Source organism: Peromyscus leucopus, chromosome X (genome assembly GCF_004664715.2).
Source record: "Peromyscus leucopus breed LL Stock chromosome X, UCI_PerLeu_2.1, whole genome shotgun sequence".
Lineage (NCBI taxonomy): Eukaryota > Metazoa > Chordata > Mammalia > Rodentia > Cricetidae > Peromyscus > Peromyscus leucopus.
In genome coordinates this window covers 103004975-103022497 of record NC_051083.1, presented here as the reverse complement: position 1 = coordinate 103022497, position 17523 = coordinate 103004975, and the positions used below count along the sequence as shown (strand labels likewise).

Here is a 17523-nt window from a genome sequence, read left to right as displayed (position 1 = left end):
GATGCAAAGGAATAAAACTAGACAATAGGTTAAAGGCATATCACCATGAGCCTTGAATCCCATGGGAGGAAATCAAAGGTTTTGAAAAGACAAGTGAAGGAGCCACTCTATGTCTCAGAAGATGGACTCAAGTAAAACAGTAAATTGGGAGTTAGGAAGGCAAGACTTGGGGATAGAAAGATGGCTCTGTGTTTAGGAGTATCTACTGTTTACACAGAGGACCTGAGTCCAGTTCTCAGCATCTGCTTTAGGCAAGGTATATTTACTCCAGGGGAATCCAATGCCCTCTTCTGGACTCCACAGGCACCTGCACTCATGTGCACATATCCACATACATGAATAAACATAATAAAAAGTAATGATAAAAAAAAAGAAATCGTCAAAAAAATTGAAAAAAATTGGCAAAATTCTAAGGTAGGCAGTATACAAGGGATACCTAGAAAAAAAAATCAGGGAAAATTCAAAGAAAACGCAAATCAAGAAGCACTTTGGAGTCAGACTCAAAGGATTTGATAAACTTCTAAATACTGAGAAGTGGTATACTGAGAAGATTTAGAGATTTCAAATACAGGTGTTTGGGAGCATGGAGATGCCATCAACCAAGAGGGAAAAAATGCTTAGATTTTTTTAATAGTTCATCAACAACCCACTTGGAGAAAGAGAAAGAATGATTACTGTGATAGCCTTACCTGAACAACGTCAATGCAGGCATCCAAGTAGATGCAACCTTTAGACTCTTTGGAATTTTTCTCATCTTTATAAGAATTGAGGATATATGAACCATCAGGAAGTTGAGTCAAGTAAAAGTACCGTCTCTTGAACACCTAAGAAGGAGAAATGCAGCAAAGATCTACTTGTAACATAGCCTCAGGGCAGAAGAGCTGTTTATTTGAACTAAAAACCTTAAACATCTTGCCAGCCACCATACCTGAACTACCTGAATTCCTTCCTGTTCTCCCTGAAAACATTCCCATAGAGCACAATGAGCAAAGGAGATTACAAACACTTGGATGTTTCCACGCTTTTTTTTTTCCAATGGGTCAGAAACTATAGGCTGTGTCAAGCATTTGTCAGAGGGGAAGTAAAACTTACTCCAGTCATAACTTCTCAGGATGGTGGGTCTAAAACCGCTTCAGAATGAGAATGGTAGCAGACACAGAAAAACAGACTCCAAGTGATTACTGAGGAAATACTCGCTTACTCACAAAAGCTGTTTAAGATTTAAGCTTCGATTTACAACCAGCCATCTGACAATCAATATGATCTATGATCTGATATTTAAAGGACTTTAATCATGAAAAGAGCATTATGTGACCCAATCATTCATACCAACTACTTAAAACTTCTGGCAAAGCATCTCGAAACACCAACAATCTATTTCTCTGTAGCATGAACAAGTAAAATTAGACAGATGTGTTATGGGTATTTCATTTTAGAAAAAAAACAGTAAAATAACAATAATGCTTACAAACATTTTGGACTTGTTTAAGTATCATCTATTTGTGAATGAATACAAAAATGTACTAGTATGAGGAGCCCTCGCCAAGTCAGACTGATAAATGCTACAGCTTCTATTTCAGGTAGTAGCCATACAGGCTATATGGTATCAGCAGAAGTGAGAGCAAGCAGAAGATACCAGCTAGTTTTTTAGTGCCTCAACTATATGTTACTTTACTGAGACACAGAAATAGAGTGTGCTTGTAAGTGCATTTATGTCTTTTTATATTTATACGCAAATGGAGTAGCCTTTAACTAAAGTGCCTGGGGCCAGAGAAGCATTTTAAATTACATTCTTAAACTGAAAATCTGAAGTCAGTGAATTTGGGATTTTTCAGATTGGAGGTAACTCATGTATTTCACAGATATGAATACATATTTAATGTGTATAGTTATAATAACATAATTATACCATTGTAATATAATGTAATGCATATAATACATATTTAATTAACACACATTTGTATTTATAAAAAGGAATCTATATTAATATGGAAGAAAAATGTTAAACAAAATGATTACTATATCTAGGCATGTTGGCACATGCCTGTAATCCCAGTACTCAGAAGGCAGAAAGATCAGGATTTAAAGCCTTCCTTGGCTATACAGTGAGTTCCAGGTCAGTCTGGGTTATATGACATTCTGTCTCAAAAACAAACAACAAAATTGGTGATGATGTTATTTACATTTATGTATTTTTCATGACAATGGTTCACATCTCTTAATAAAATAATGGAACCAAAAAAAAAAAAAAAACAAAAACTAAAATTATATACCGAGCTTATTTTAAATGAGTAATTTACTGAGCATTGAGACTTTGTATAATTATGACTTTTTCAAAAGTTATGACATTAATTACATGAGAAAAAACATCTTCTAGGCAAAAAGAATATGATTTAAAAACCTTGCAATTGTGAGCAAATCTAAAGCTGAAAGTGTATAGATTCAGGGATGCAGCTGGCCGAATCTGCTGGCAAAACCCACAAGTCAACCACAAAGAGAGGATAGAGAAAGAAAGACAGAGCAAAACATGTGTGGCCTGGAGTCAAATTACAGTGTGCACAAATGCTGTCGAATACAGCTGTCTCACCAAGCAAAGACATTCTGCAGCCGTCACCACTTCCAAGATTAGTGAAAGGATGTGAAATTATAGGAAATCATCCCCCCCCCCCCCCGTAACATAGCAATTACACCTCGTAGTGACACCGTAGGAAGTTCACAGCTCTGAGAGAGCATTTTCGTAAAAGAGCACTTGGAAGGAGCAGATGTCTCAAAGGCTGAGGCTCTTGACCCTCACATCCAGGATTCCCTGTGACATTGTCCTGGAGGCTGCTTCTTTAAGTCCCCTCACTTGTAACCTGACTGGACCAGACTAGGTGATCTGGGAGATCATTTGTCAGACTCTACAAACTATTTTACTGAACATGAACAAGTTATACATTAGCTGTCCTAGGCTGACAGCCACCACACACATATACACACACACACAAACACCTCAATGTGAGATGGCCCACACATTAAATGTTCACTGGACAAGTTATACATTAGCTTTCCTAGGCTGACAATTACTTACACACACACACACACACACACACACACACACACACACACACACACATACACACACACACACATTTACACGAGACAGCCTATATATTAGAAGCACACTGTTTGCACAGCAAAGAATTATTTTGTTTGCTCTTTTTTGAAATGGAGGTCCCACTGCATTGCTCAGGATGACCTTTTATTCCTGGTTCAATTGATCCTCTTGCCTCAGATACCAGAGTAGCTGTGACTACATGGGTGTGACAATGTGTGGCTTAGGAATTATTTTTAAGTCACCCATGTGTAGAAATTGTGAATGAACAACAGAGCAGGAGAGGTTATGATCTCTTCTCATTCTAAATTTCAGTGATGTATCTGTTTTTTTTTTATTTATTTATTTATTTTTTTGTTTTTTTTTTTTTTTGGTTTTTCGAGACAGGGTTTCTCTGTGTAGCTTTGCGCCTTTCCTGGAACTCACTTGGTAGCCCAGGCTGGCCTCGAACTCACAGAGATACGCCTGCCTCTGCCTCCCAAGTGCTGGGATTAAAGGCGTGCGCCACCACCACCCGGCTATATCTGTTTTTTTTTTTTTTTAATAATTTTTAAAATTATTTTTTATGTGTATGGGTGTTTTGCCTCCATGTATGTATGTGCACCACTTGCATGCCTAGCGCGCACAGGGGCTAACAGAGGGCATCAGATCTCCTGGAACTGGGGTTACAGATAGCTTAGACCATGATGCATATGACCTCAGGTTAGTGTGTGTGTGTGTGTGTGTGTGTGTGTGTGTGTGTGTGTGTGTGTGTGTGTGTGTTTTCAATTGCTCTCCATCTTATTTTTTGAGACAGGGTCTCTCAGTGAACCTGACTCTCCCAGAGTTGGCTGGATTGGCTGACCAGCAAGTAGCATGATCCTCCTATCTCTCTGCCTTCTGGATGCTGGGATTACAAGGACTGCATGCAGCACTGGCCTTTGTACATTGGTTCTGAGGGATCCCATGCAGCTCCTCATGCCATCTCCCGAGTCTGCCCCTGTGTATCGAATCACACTACTCACATTGGTTTGCATGCAATACTGAAGAAGCCCAAAGGAACTCCTTTAAGTCTTTTCTCTTCCTGCCTTTAGCTTGGGATCCTCTTGCCTAAATAGCCACACAATTCCCCCTGCCTTCTTTCAGGACTGTACTTGAGCCTCATCTCCTTGGACTGGTTTTCTGTAACTCTAAACATTGGAGCATTCTTCTGCAGTGTGAACCCTATGTAAATCTACTTCATCTATCTCTTCTTTAAAATTTACTGTTTCTTTCTAGACTATTAAGGTAAGCTATTGATTTGAGTCCAAAATATGCTTTATAACTCATTAAAGTTTTTCAAAAGGAAAAAAATGAATAATTCATCCTCTAACATATCAATGGTTTCATTCAATAGAATGGTATTTCTCTGTAATACAAAATCCTTCACTTCCTCCTTGCCTTTATTATTTGTCTTAGACAGTGAGCACAGATGACAATTCTCCATCTTACTTAATGAGAAGCATTTTTCTCATTAAGAGTAGTCTTTTCAGGAGATTAAGCCAGACAGCAAGCTGGAAGAGCTGATTATCAGGAATCAGGTCATGTCAAGTCTTAAGGCCCTGAGATGTTGGGACAGTAACCTTTTGGACCTCTTCTGGACCAAGCACAAAGGTCATTTGTCACTTAGTTGCATAAAAGATGGAAGACTGTTGTAATATTATTTTAAGATGTGTTACATTTGTTTATGCTGTGAACATTTGTTTAATGATGCAAAGATGTGTTGCATTCTTTTATGCTGCACTTGTTTAACTCTGTGAAGCTGTTACTTTGCCTGTCTAAAACACCTGATTGGTCTAATGAAGAGCTGAACAGCCAATAGCAAGGCAGAAGAAAGGATAGGCAGGGCTGGCAGGCAGAGAGAATAAACAGGAGGATAAATCTGGGAGGAAAAAAATAAATGAGAGAAGGAGGAGGACATCAGGGACCAGCCACCCAGCTACATAGCAAGCTATTGTGAAAGAAGTAAAGAAAAGAAATAAAGAATAGAGAAAGGGAAAAGCCCAGAGGCAAAAGATAGATGGGATCATTTAAGTTAAGAAAAGTTGGCTAGAAACAAGCCATGCTAAGGCCGGGCATTCATAAGAAAGAATAAGTCTCCGTGTATGGATTTATTTGGGAGCTGGGTGGTGGGGCCCCAAAAGAGTCAAAGAGTAAACACAACAACAGAAGACAAGCAGGAACGGTAGTGTACCTAGTACCCTGCCTTCCAATTAGGAAAACCTTTTATCATCGTAAATAACAAACCACAAGGGTGTCTGGCTACGTTGTGTCACCTAGAGTGTGGATACATCCTCTACAATATAAGAACCAGAAGTCCTAAGACGGATGCTCTAAAGGCTAAGGGACAGGACAGGAGGGCCAGCAGCAATACAGAAATGAGGCAGGTGGATCTGCTTAACTGAAGTGTTAAACTAAGCAGCACTGAACAGGAGGAAGCAGGATCCTGAGACAGAGATGGGAGGACTACAAACTCAGGACCAGCCTGGGGCTGTATTATGAAACTCTTGCCTCAAAGGAAAGGGGGTAGCAAGAGCCACGATGAGTCTCAGAACTGTTCTAAGCAAACAAGGAAAAAACAGTAGGGAAGAAAACCCCAAGACTTTACTTAAAAAAAAAAACTGACTTATACTTAATTATACTAGAATGGCAAGAATTTGGTTTTTCTGGAGAACCCCTCCAGAAGCTGGCAACCTATCATTATCTCTCTCCGTATCATTTTATACTCCTATCATGTTTTAATAGACTTCATAATTCTACACTATGGGGCGGGGGAATCAAGTCCACTTTTCTTGAATAATTCTATCATAGCTGAGCACTGGAAATTTTTTAACCAATTTGAAGCAAACCATAAAAGAGGGTAGCTACAACCCTCCCTCACCATTGCATCTCAGACATATTTCAACAAAGATGGCCTTGCTCAACTTCCTTCTGTCCTTCCCTCCTGTTTCTTCTTCCTCCTTCTCTATCTTTTTTTTTTTTTTTTGAGACAGGGTCTACTCTACAGCCCAGACTGGCCTTAATCTCAAGGTGATATTCCTGCTCCAATCCCCAAGTTCTGGGCTACAAGCAAGAGCCAGCATATCCAACTTTTTTCTTGCTTAAACTTTTGATGGTATCACGTTTCTTGCCTGACCTCTCATAATTCTCCTGATATAAAATAATACTGACTGGCATGCTTCCTGTCTTATGGTCCCTGACTAAGTGCTTTGCTCACGTACACAACTCTGTACAGTGCCCACCATCCTCATTACCATATCACAAAAGAGAAATTGTGGCACAGAAGGATACTGGGGAGCAAATCAACTTACCCTAGAATGGCTATCAGACCTCCTCTAATATGTGCTCTCTATATACTGCGACCACACCCATATTCTCTCTTGGGTCCCCCTTCTTCAAGGCCTGGCCATCTCAGACCCCATGTTCATATAGTTGGTATCTGGATAACCATTAACTAATTATTTTCATTATTTTTTGAGACAGGCTTTCTCTGTGTAGTTTTGGTGCCTGTCCTCGATCTCACTCTGTAGACCAGGCTGGCCTCAAACTCACAGAGATCCACCTGCCTCTGCCTCCCAAGTGCTGGGATTAAAGGTGTGTGCCACCACAGCCTAAACAATTATTTTTATTGTGTGTCTCACATATCCAAAGAGGTACTAAGCCCTCAGGGGCACATGTGATACTTCTGTCTACCTACCAGAATACTAATTTCATGTACTAATAAGGTATCCATTGTATATTTGGCGATGGATTTGATGATCTTAGGAGTGTCTGGCATATAGGAAGCACCTAATAAGTAAGTTTTGAGCAGCAGTCACCAAATGAGGGGAAACAAGACAGAAAAACAAATTAGTGAGAACCCCCTGCCTATGATAAACAAGTATTAATCCATATTATTTATTGTAAGATGCAGTCTAGTGGGTGGGCGCATACAACTGGAGAAAAAAATCAAAATAATAGATCTTATCCTCCTCTTGTTCCAATACACACAGTGACCTTGAACTCCAGGCAATTACTTTCATATTGTATGTGCTTTCTTGGATGAAATCCTCTTTTGATTTGCTGTTCTCCCCCTATCAAGAGGAAAATGCTCCTTTAACAGTCAAAGAGTAATAAGGACTTTTGGACTCTGGATGTATAACAAATGGCTCTCTTTTTGTGGGGGGAAAGAAAACGAAAGAAAGGGCACCAGAAGTGAGTCATACATCAAGCAGCTGAACTTGCAACCCCGATAGCACAGCAAGGCACTTCAACATTTAATTGCTGCAAATGGGGAGTAGAGAGCCTGAGGAATGCGATCAAACTGAGCCAAGAAGATGCACAAAGGTGGGTGTCCCAAGGGTTAGCCAAGAATGTGCAACTCTTTTAAACTAAAAACCACCCTCAAGATCAAATTTTCCTTATTCCATATATCATTATATTCCTTAGGAAAAATAGTTCTAAACACCAGGGGAAGGTCATGCCCGATAGCACAGCTATCTACTTCACAGTAATTTTTCTCAGTGAAAGAGGACAAGCTGAATAAAGCAGATGTCTCCAGCAGCTACTCAGGGAAGAGCGCAACCGAATAGGCTACTCTTAGGACTACGGGCTCTGCCTAAGTGATCCTGTATTCTCCATGATTACCTTCAGCTTCTCTCCGGTCCTTTTCCGGGAATTGGAATGGGGTTACGGGATGGGTTCTCACTAACCAGAAAGCACGAATTGAGGAAGTGGCTCACTGTAATAAAGCTTGTCCTGTCTTAACATGACCGCTGACAACAAGGCAATTTACAAGTGCTGGATAAAAAACAGTCACTGTGCCCAGACAACAATCAGCGCCTTTGCAAGAGCTGCATGAGGCCAGCATCCTCTTCAGGGAGAGGAAGTGCTTGGGCACTGTGACTCTGTGGAGTGACTGACTGTGTCTCTCTGTGAAGTTACATATATCATTAGCAGCTCTCCCACCGCCTGGATGTCTCAGTGATACTTTGTTGGTAGATAATGAGGTTACCCAGAAAGCACTTTGGGGAAGATAATGACTATTGCAGTCAATGTCACGGTACTGACTATAACTTAACTGTTCCGGGCTAGAGGGTGCAGTACACTGGGGAAAATATAATCTTTATTCCAGCATCAAGAACTCAGTGTAGTCCATGTGCTAGCCCTTCTTTCCTGTGGAGTCCATCACTATCAACCTGAATGCCCTGGCAGAGTTCTGGCAGGCACCAGAGTGGGCTTACTTTTTGGAAGTAGTCCAGGCAGAAATTGCATTGGCTGTGCTGCCGATATTGCATTAAGATGCATGGTTGCTTGCTCAAATGATCACATAAATTAACAGTCTTCTGGTTCCTTTTGTAAATCAACTGGACGATGCTGAGCGATTTCTGATCCTTTTTTATTTGACTTTTACACCCTCAGTCGTGATTCTAGCTTTTTATTTCCTTGCTCTTTGATTCTCTTACTCCTAACAATTCAAAGGTCTAGGAGAAAGTCTCAGACTTGTTTATCAAAAAAAAAAAAAAAAAAAAAAAAAGCTGCAGTTACTGGACATAATTTCAAACATCTTAAAGGAGAGCTTCTACAACAGTGTTCTTGGGTTGGTTGTCTGAGACACCATTTCACTATATGGCTAGGCTGGCCTGACTTAACTCTTCCTGCCTGCTGCTGTCTTATGAGTACTGGGATTACAAGCCTGTGCCACCAGGCCCAGCTACTCCAACGGAAATTTTTTTTTTAATTAGCAAATTTTTGGGTTTGTATGTTTTAAAATGAATTTTAAAAGAACTTTTGAATACATAACTTGGCTAGTGTTGAGGCATGGCCCATCACAGAGACTCGAATAAAAATACGGAGAAAGAAGCTTGGCTTCTGTGGGCTGTTATTTGCCAATGAGTCATGATTAATACCTACCCCCTTCTGAGGAAGCTTCCTGGCTGCTGGGAGTTAGCAAAGCCTCTCAGAAGCACGAATTTGACGATAAGAAAGATTCTCTGGGGTCAGCTGTGGAGCTCGGGCCCTGTGGAGCTGCTTGCTAAAGCTCCCACTGCTTCCCACCAGTGCAGGAGGAGGCCCCATCAGGCAGGGACCTCCAGCTGCACCCAGGAGAAGAAACCTGCCTCGAGTGCAGGGAACATCACTCAGATATAGCACACCTGAATCATCTTTCCATTTGCTTATGAGATTGAGTAATGGTCTTTATTTTGAAGATTCACATATTAGAAACTAACAGAAAATGTCCTTCCAGCACACCTCTAATCCTGTCACCCTTTGGCTTTACTTATGCCTCTGTCTACTACTCCAAAGAGCTAGCTAGGCTGGCTGCTCACCTGACCCATGCGCACTCAGCATCTTATTATGCCTGCACCAATGCAAACTTCAGAAGAACTGCTCCCCACCCTGAGACAGCGCACCTAAGGTTGCAAGGTCTACGTCCTCAGTATGCCTTGCTTCACAGGACAGGACCCCCGATTTAGCAACTTCAAGACCACTCCCATTTCCAATCCTTTGCTACACACGCTCATAGCCCCTCTGTTCACAGAGGAAGCGAGCAGAGTAAAACTATAAGAGTAAACACTCCAGGTGCAACCAAGACCATGCATGAATGCTGAAGTGCACAATAGGACAATCATGAAAATACTTTAGTCTATACAGGATGGAGAAACATTGGCAAAATCTCTCAGAAAGTTCTGGCTGATACTTCCTCTCATGCCCGTTCTAGGTTTGGCAGATCCCCAAGTACAATGGCACTGCTTTGGCCTAAGAGGTGAAGGCAAAGAGTACAGGACATATGCTTAACTTGCAAAATTCCATGGTGGTGGCGCATGCCTTTAATCCCAGCACTCGGGAGGCAGAGGCAGGTGGATCTCTGTGAGTTTGAGGCCAGCCTGAGCTACAAGGAGTTCCAGAACAGCGAGGACTGTTTCACAGAGAAACCCTGTCTCAAAAAACAAAACAAAACAAAAAAAAATTTCAAATACCTGGGTTCCATCCCTGGAGGTTGAGGCAGGAGGACCAGAAATTCAAGTTCATCCTCAGCTACACAGCAAGTTTGAGGCTAGTTTGGGATACATGGACCATATCTCAAAAATAACAGACAGAAGGAGAAGAATTAGATGAGAATTGTATTCCATGGAGAGAGGAGGGGGAGAGATCACAGGAGGGAAGAGAGAGGAAGGGAAAGACAGAGGAAGGGGGGAGGGAGGGAGGGAGGAGAGAGAGAGAGAGGAGAGAGAGAGAGAGAGAGAGAGAGAGAGAGAGAAGAGAGAGAGAGAGGTGAAGATATAAGCAGATGGAATAAAAAGACAAAATGCAAAGAACCTAGCTCAAACAGGGCAATGTTTGCCGACAAAAAGCAGTAAGTGCCCATGTGGTCACCAGGTTACCTCAGACCTACCATTCACTCCATGAATTTATGGCTCCTCCATGGCCCCTGTAAGTGTGGGAGTTTTCATCCTCAGAGATAGATAACAGCCAAGCTGAACAATCAATCTTTGGCTGACTGTATTAGTTTGCTAGTGCTATAATAAATTACTTCAAACGTGATGGCTAGAAACAACACAGATTTATTACGTTACAGTTCTGGAGGGTGGAAGTCTGACTGGTCTCTATGTAGGGGAGGGTCCATTTCCACTCTCTTGCCTTCTCTTTACCTTCAAGAGGATGCCCAATTGTCTTTGGGCTTGTGATGCCTTTCTTCATCTTCAAAGTTAGCCACATGGCATCTCCCCTTGACCCTGCCTCTGCTCACATCTCTTCCTCTGACTATCCTTTCCTGCTTCCTCTCTCTTTCACACTATCAGGGTCTTTGTGCTGATTCTGGGCCTGCCTGGATAAATCAAAATGGTCTCCCTATTGGCTTATTAGCAGCTTGAATTCCCCTTTGTCACGTAAGCAAACATTTACAGGTTCCAGGGATTAGGACTTCTTTAGGGATTTGTTAGTCTTGCTACCACATCAATGTGTATTTTAAAAATTATGAAAGAAGTTTATAAACCATGAACTTTTTTTTACAGGAAACTGATCTTTTTACCTAAAATAATGTCTTCTTAATAAGTTGAAAACTTGTCAGTAAAGCCAAAATGTAGTTCAATGGTATGTGAGAAATCATTTAAAACAGGCTTGTGGTGAATTGCTTAGTAAATATTAATTTGCCAGTGTCTTATGGATCTAGCTTTCTACATAGCACACTTGCTTAGTGTTGTGCTAAACCTAAGGTCCAGGTAGAACAGTTTAATATTTTGAGAATGTTAGGGGAGGGGTGGAGTTTAATGTATAGCACACAGGGGTACAGTCAGATGAGGGCAATAATTTCTACAGATCAGCAGAGTGCAGCTGGCAACAATTAGCCATATATTTCAAAACAGCTAGTGAAGATTATTTCAAATGTTTTCAACACACATACATAAACACACACACACACACACACACGCACACGCACGCACATGCACACGCACACGCACAGCACACACACATGCAATAGTGATGAATCTTTAGGCTGGTGCATGTGCCAATTACACCAATCTATTCATATGTTCATTATGCATTATACATGCATTGAAAGTTTACCATGAAACCCATAAGTATGTCCATCATGTATCTTTTTAAGCGTGTAAAGTCCTAGATCCATTTTCCGACAATCTGCACTTAGTTACAACCTCCACTCGTGGGCATCTGAACCTGATGACTCATAGGCCTGTATTATGGCACTTGGCTAACGACAAGGACCAAGAGGAGAGACCTCCATAGGCGCAGATCCTACTTCTGAAAACTTGGGGCGCTGTTTTTCTTTTTTTAAATGCGTATGTGTGGTATGCACACACATATGCACACATCTGTTCTGGTGTGTTCACCCTGTGCATTCACACGCAGAGCTAGCGGTCAATACTGTCTTCCTTCACCATTTTCCACCCTATTTTCTGAGACAAGGTTTCTCGGGAAAGCTGGAGCTTGTTGTTTCCCTTGACTTGCTGGCCTGCAAGCCCATGCTCCACCTGTCTCAGCATCCCCAAGTGTTGTGATTACAGCCGGATGTAGTGTCTCCCAGCTTTCTTGTTTATGTGGGTACTGAGGATCTAAACTCAGGCCCCCATGTCTGCACAGCAAGCACCTTACCCCACTGAGACGTCTCCCCAGCCCGGGAGCTCTGCTCAGCCACACATTACCATATCTGTAATCTAAGAAGAAGAAGAATAACAGTGCCGATCAAATGCAGAATATAAAAATGAGATGCAAAATAAACTGGGTATGGTGCTTGGCATACACTGAGCCTCCAGTAAATGGATTCTCTTCCTATCTCACATGAGAAAAAAATCCCATGTTCAGACACAACAGATACACAGGAAACATCCTACAACTTGGATTCATTATCTGAGGGGCCGGAAAATGAAAGTGAGAACAGGACACAGCCACTAAAGGGAAGCAGCAAGCAAATATTAAATTAAGATAGAATTTGAGTCTTCCTTTGGTAGACACCCATGGTTTCTGCTTTCAGGCTATTTGAAAGCTAGAATGACCTTCAATACTTAATGGAACTGTGAATCATCCTCAGCAAGCCACATGATCTTATATTGAATATCTGAAAGAACAGTTATATTTGGTATCATGGAATAATTTGTTTGGTTTCTCTGCTGAGAATCTTTAAAAGCTCACTTGTTCTTCCTCTGGATTGTAATGGTTCTCCACTGCCTCCCAAAGGCATCCAAGGCTCACTGGGGTACATTTTCCCTTTCAGTGTTCTTGGTTTTGTCTCCCACAAGTCCCTTACCCAAATTCACTATGTTGTCAAACTACTCCATTTTCTAACTAGACTCTTCTGAGCACCCTAAGGAACTGTTTCATGTAGAAGTTAACGTGGTATGTTTCTAACATAATTATGAAGCTACTGGACACAAGGAACTCCCCATCTTAGATATCCATGTTTCCCAGTATGCACTAGTATTCAATAAGCGCCAAATTCATTCATTAAATTCCCTTCTACATAGGAACCTCTGATGCCTGTTTTTGCAAAGCTATTTTCTTTATTCAACCGACAACTTCCTTCTTAAGATCCCTTATTCCGACAATAAGAACTTCATTACATGTCTTTAAAAAGTTAACATTTCTAAATTTGTTCTGAGATTAGAGTTTTAATATTCCATGCATCTGTAAAAATTCTCTCATTAAAGGTATTTTTTAGTAGGGGAACAGATGAGAACAAAATATAGTGACATATGTATTTTTAAAGCCATAATGAAACCTATTATTCTACATGTTAACTTGAAGATAATAAAAGGGTTCATTAGAAAATAAACATTTCTCCAGATTCACTATATATGTCAATGTACTTCAAATGATGGAAGAATACAGTAACTATTTCCTACCTTCATGGTTACTGTGATGGTGCTGTTCACATTTGCTTTATGCAACCAACCTTGTTTTATCACACCACCCTTCTGAGAACATAAAGAAGATGAATCCTGAAATAGAATAAAAGCCATCAGTAAAATAGCAGTCATCCAACTATTTATTTAATAATCAGCACTCAGTACACACAGAACTAGCCCTATTCCCGTTTCCTAATTAAACATAAAGTTAGCGGTCTCCATAAGTATTTGAAATTACTGTCTATACAATGAAAGGCCCAGTAGTATAAGCACAGTAGGCACTCAATAGTTGCTGAAGTGTCTGAGTTGCCGCCTAAGAAAGTCTTCTTGTTATGTAAACAGTAAAGCTATACCTTGAAATGTCACGGACATCCAGACCACCTGTCCCAGGAGGGATGTACCAGGCAGGCAAGTCCACATGAAATCACCATACCACATGTCCAACATAAGAGAAGTAACTCTATACGCCCATCCCACAGGCAAGTGAACAAATTTATATACATATCACTGCCCATTTCACTGGAGATTTTCTAAACCTCACTTGGAAATGTAACCTTTTTCTTCGATTAAAAAACACTCATTGGTTATAACGCTGGCCACAGATACCCATAACCACTTGTTCCAGCATCTCTCCTCAAGGAATTCCCTCTGGAACCCTTTCAGCAGAAGTGGCCTTGAAGAAAGGCATACAGCGAAGCCATCATTACCTCATCTTTCTCACAGTCTTCATCAATTTCAAACACATGATTAGGAATCTTTTCTGGTCTCAAAGATTTGCTGAAAATTCGAAGAAAATTACTTTAGACACTGAACATAATCCATGACCACCAACAACAACAAACAAAAGCTAAAAAAAAGGTGACTTCACTCTTTGGAAAACAGGAAAATGCAAGACAAGAGATGGAAAAGTACTCTCTTCTTCCTAAACGTAGACCTGCCCCAAAGCAAACACGCAGAGCTCCTGTTTGCTTGTTTGATTTTTGCTAAGCAAGAACTCCTGACTAAGCTACCTCTTTGGCCCCGCTTTATTTGTATATAAGGACTCCCACATATGCAGCCAGCTGCGAAGATAAAACAGAGACCAGATAGGAGTCGAGGAGAGCAGAAGTTGCTAAGGAACGTAGGCTAGGGCTGCTAGCAGGGACAGAACTTTATCTTTTCACAGGTCAGAAAGCAACACAGTGTCCTTCCGGCTCTCCCATTTGTGTGCTTCGGGAACTTGGACTGCTAATGTTAGTAGTTTCGTTCCTGGGGAAATGTTTTTGAATGACATACAGGGTTGCACAAATGTCTTGTTTCTCCTTCATTTTTTTTCATGTTTCTCTAGATGAAATGCTGTGAGACCAGCAGTCATACAATGGAGAAATGGGAGAGCTCAAACAGGTTGATTTGGTGGGTCAAACCTGGCCGGCTATTAAACAGCAGAAAGATGACTTAAACCATAACTCCTGGCACATTGTTCCGACGACATTCCTTCAACTTCACTGACAGAGATCCTGCCTGGCGACCCCCGTGCAAGGGACATCAGCAGGTGTCGAACTGATCAAATAGCTTCTAACTTCTTCACTGATACCACTGGAAAAAAGGTTCCCTATATTTTCCAGAATGAACTAAAGATTATTCTGTGATCTATATGGATGCACCAAAATATGTGAGCTCATGGAGACTGGGAAGAGTATCAATAAGCAAAGTTAAAACACACTCAACTAGTCAAAATATTGCACGAGCCAAATGCGCTGCTGTTTCAAGTTTGGTTTATTATAAACTATAACAGGGGTTTCAGAAGAGGTTTCTAAAGCCAAATAATAACAATGATAATAATGGTGATGATGATTATAATAATATTAATTCTCCCGTTAACCCTGACTTCAAAACTTACCATGGCAACATTCGAAAGTCCCCAGAGAAGTCTTCGTACTTGTAGTTTACCACGTGCCAATCTGTGCTGTAGGTCTTAATACACTACAAGAAAAGAGGAATTGTTCATGTGAAACATAGGAAAAGAATACACTGAAATATTTTGTTTTAAAGTCTGGCAGAGCTGACCATGGTACCACACACTGTAATCTCCAGCATCCAGAGACCCAAGGAAGAAGGATAAGGAATTTAAAGGCAGCCTAGGCTGCAAAGCAAGTCCCTGTCTCAAACACACAAACCAAAGTCTGGTGAAATATCGACAGACTTTTTTAAATGAGTTGAGAAATGTTGGTTTGGTGATCGAGTGTGATTGTCTAGCCCTATTGACAACAAGCCCTAATTCATGTCTTTTTGAAAACTCTGACTTCAAGACTATGAAGAAGTACTCAAGTCTAAAGGAAAAATACAAACAACAAAACCATGCACTAATTATGTTTAAGTTTTACCCTCACATCATACAGACCTGTTACATAGGTTAATTAAGCTTAGTAATTTTATTTCTCTTTTATGATAAAGGAGAAGGTATTTTCAATAGTTTATAAAATATATTTGAAATTCGTAGATATATAGCTATTTTTTAATACCAAAAACATGATCGGTGGCTGGAGAACTGGCTCAGCAGTTAAGAGCATACACTGCTTTTGCAGAGCACCTGGGTTCAGCTCCCAGAACCAATATCAGGTGATCTACAACTGTCTGTACCTCTAGTTTCAGGGGATCCAATGGCCTTTTCTGGCCTGTATGGGCATCTGCATGCACACGGTGCACATAAACTTACTCAGGCACACGCGCGCCACACACACACAGATAATAAAAGAATAAAATAAAAATGAAAAATATGTTCCCTGGCTGACCACTGATCCCCTTACCTCTTTGACAAATAAACTCTGGGCCCTCTTTTCAGCATCTTCTGGTACAGTAGACTGCACTGTTCTGCGCTGACGACCGATCACTGAGATCTAGAAAAAAAAATCGCATTCTTGCTTTAAGAACTGGCTTGGGAAATAAAGTGCTTATTCTTTTAAAAAGCGCGTGTGAACTCACAGATATGTCTTCCATGGGGAACATAAGCAGATCTCTGAGGGGATCGCTGTAAATCTGTGTTTTCCGTTGTGTGATAACATTCTCGTAGTCCAGGGGTTCAACTACCTTGGCCTTTTCCTTTGTAAGAGACCAAAGACATAAATTGTTACTGTCAGAGTCCCAGAAGAGGGAAATTCCTCTCCATGTAGCAAAGATACACTATTTCACAAAAAAGGGATTGTTGTTACTAAGTACATAAAGCTACTTTAATAAGAGAAACCTTCTCCATAAGTGCATACACACACACACACAGCAAACACATGTCAACACCAAACGCATGCATAAACAAACTCCTCCTTGCTGTAGATAAGAATTCTAAAGAAATAGCACCATAATCTATATATCTGTATGTCTTCCAAAAATTCCCTGAATTTGAAGTCAAACAAAAATGGCACATTTAAAAGCCTGTGAGTCATTTGGTGAACATGCACTATTTGCTGGGTAACTAACGGAGAGAAAATCTCAACCTTCAAGCGCCCTCTCTGTGCCAGACACACAATCCAAAGAGTGTATTACATTCCAGCTTTGCTATGGCAAGCATGAGGCCTGGAGATGCTTCATCCTGCTGACAGGGCCTGAACGGGTGAGGTTCCAGGAGGCAAAGTCTGTGGACTCCTGTCAGAGAGCTAAGTGAGCTGGCCATTGATAGCAGGGCACCAGCCTGAGGCTCATGTTACCAGGAGTGGGGTCAATAAAGCTGAGAAATCATAATATAACATGGTAAGAGGACTAATCATAATAAATGCACCAACCGGAATCTTATTCATGTACTTAATCATGTCTATAGTGTGTTTTGATGAAGTCCACAGCCATTCTTCTCCTACTTCCCTCTGCTTTTCTCTCTCAACTTCTTGTTTAAATTCCACTGAGTTCATTTAGAGCTGCCTATATGTGCATGGGTGTGGGAGCATGTACTAGAGCGTGGATGGCTTCTCGGGGCTCATGTCCTTGAAGAAAACTGACCCTCCCTCACTCAGCAGCCATCCATTTCCAATAATTCCTGAGCTCTTTCTATACAGCAGGTAAATGCTTTCTGCGTATTTTCCAATGTAACGCTCCGAACAGCCT

The 17523-nt window shown here is 40.9% G+C and overlaps 1 protein-coding gene across 3 annotated transcripts in view; it reads right to left on the bottom strand.

Moving 5' to 3' along the window:
- Dock11 (dedicator of cytokinesis 11) overlaps positions 1-17523 on the bottom strand; it is a 183969-nt gene that overhangs the window by 113545 nt on the left and 52901 nt on the right. For all 3 annotated transcript variants that reach the window (XM_037199256.1, XM_037199255.1, XM_028887297.2), the window contains exons 2-7: positions 16417-16533; positions 16242-16331; positions 15335-15417; positions 14163-14232; positions 13453-13548; positions 690-824 (exon numbers count right to left, since the gene is read on the bottom strand). In XM_037199256.1, the coding sequence (XP_037055151.1) occupies positions 690-824; positions 13453-13548; positions 14163-14232; positions 15335-15417; positions 16242-16331; positions 16417-16533 (591 nt within the window). The remainder of the gene's footprint in view (positions 1-689; positions 825-13452; positions 13549-14162; positions 14233-15334; positions 15418-16241; positions 16332-16416; positions 16534-17523) is intronic.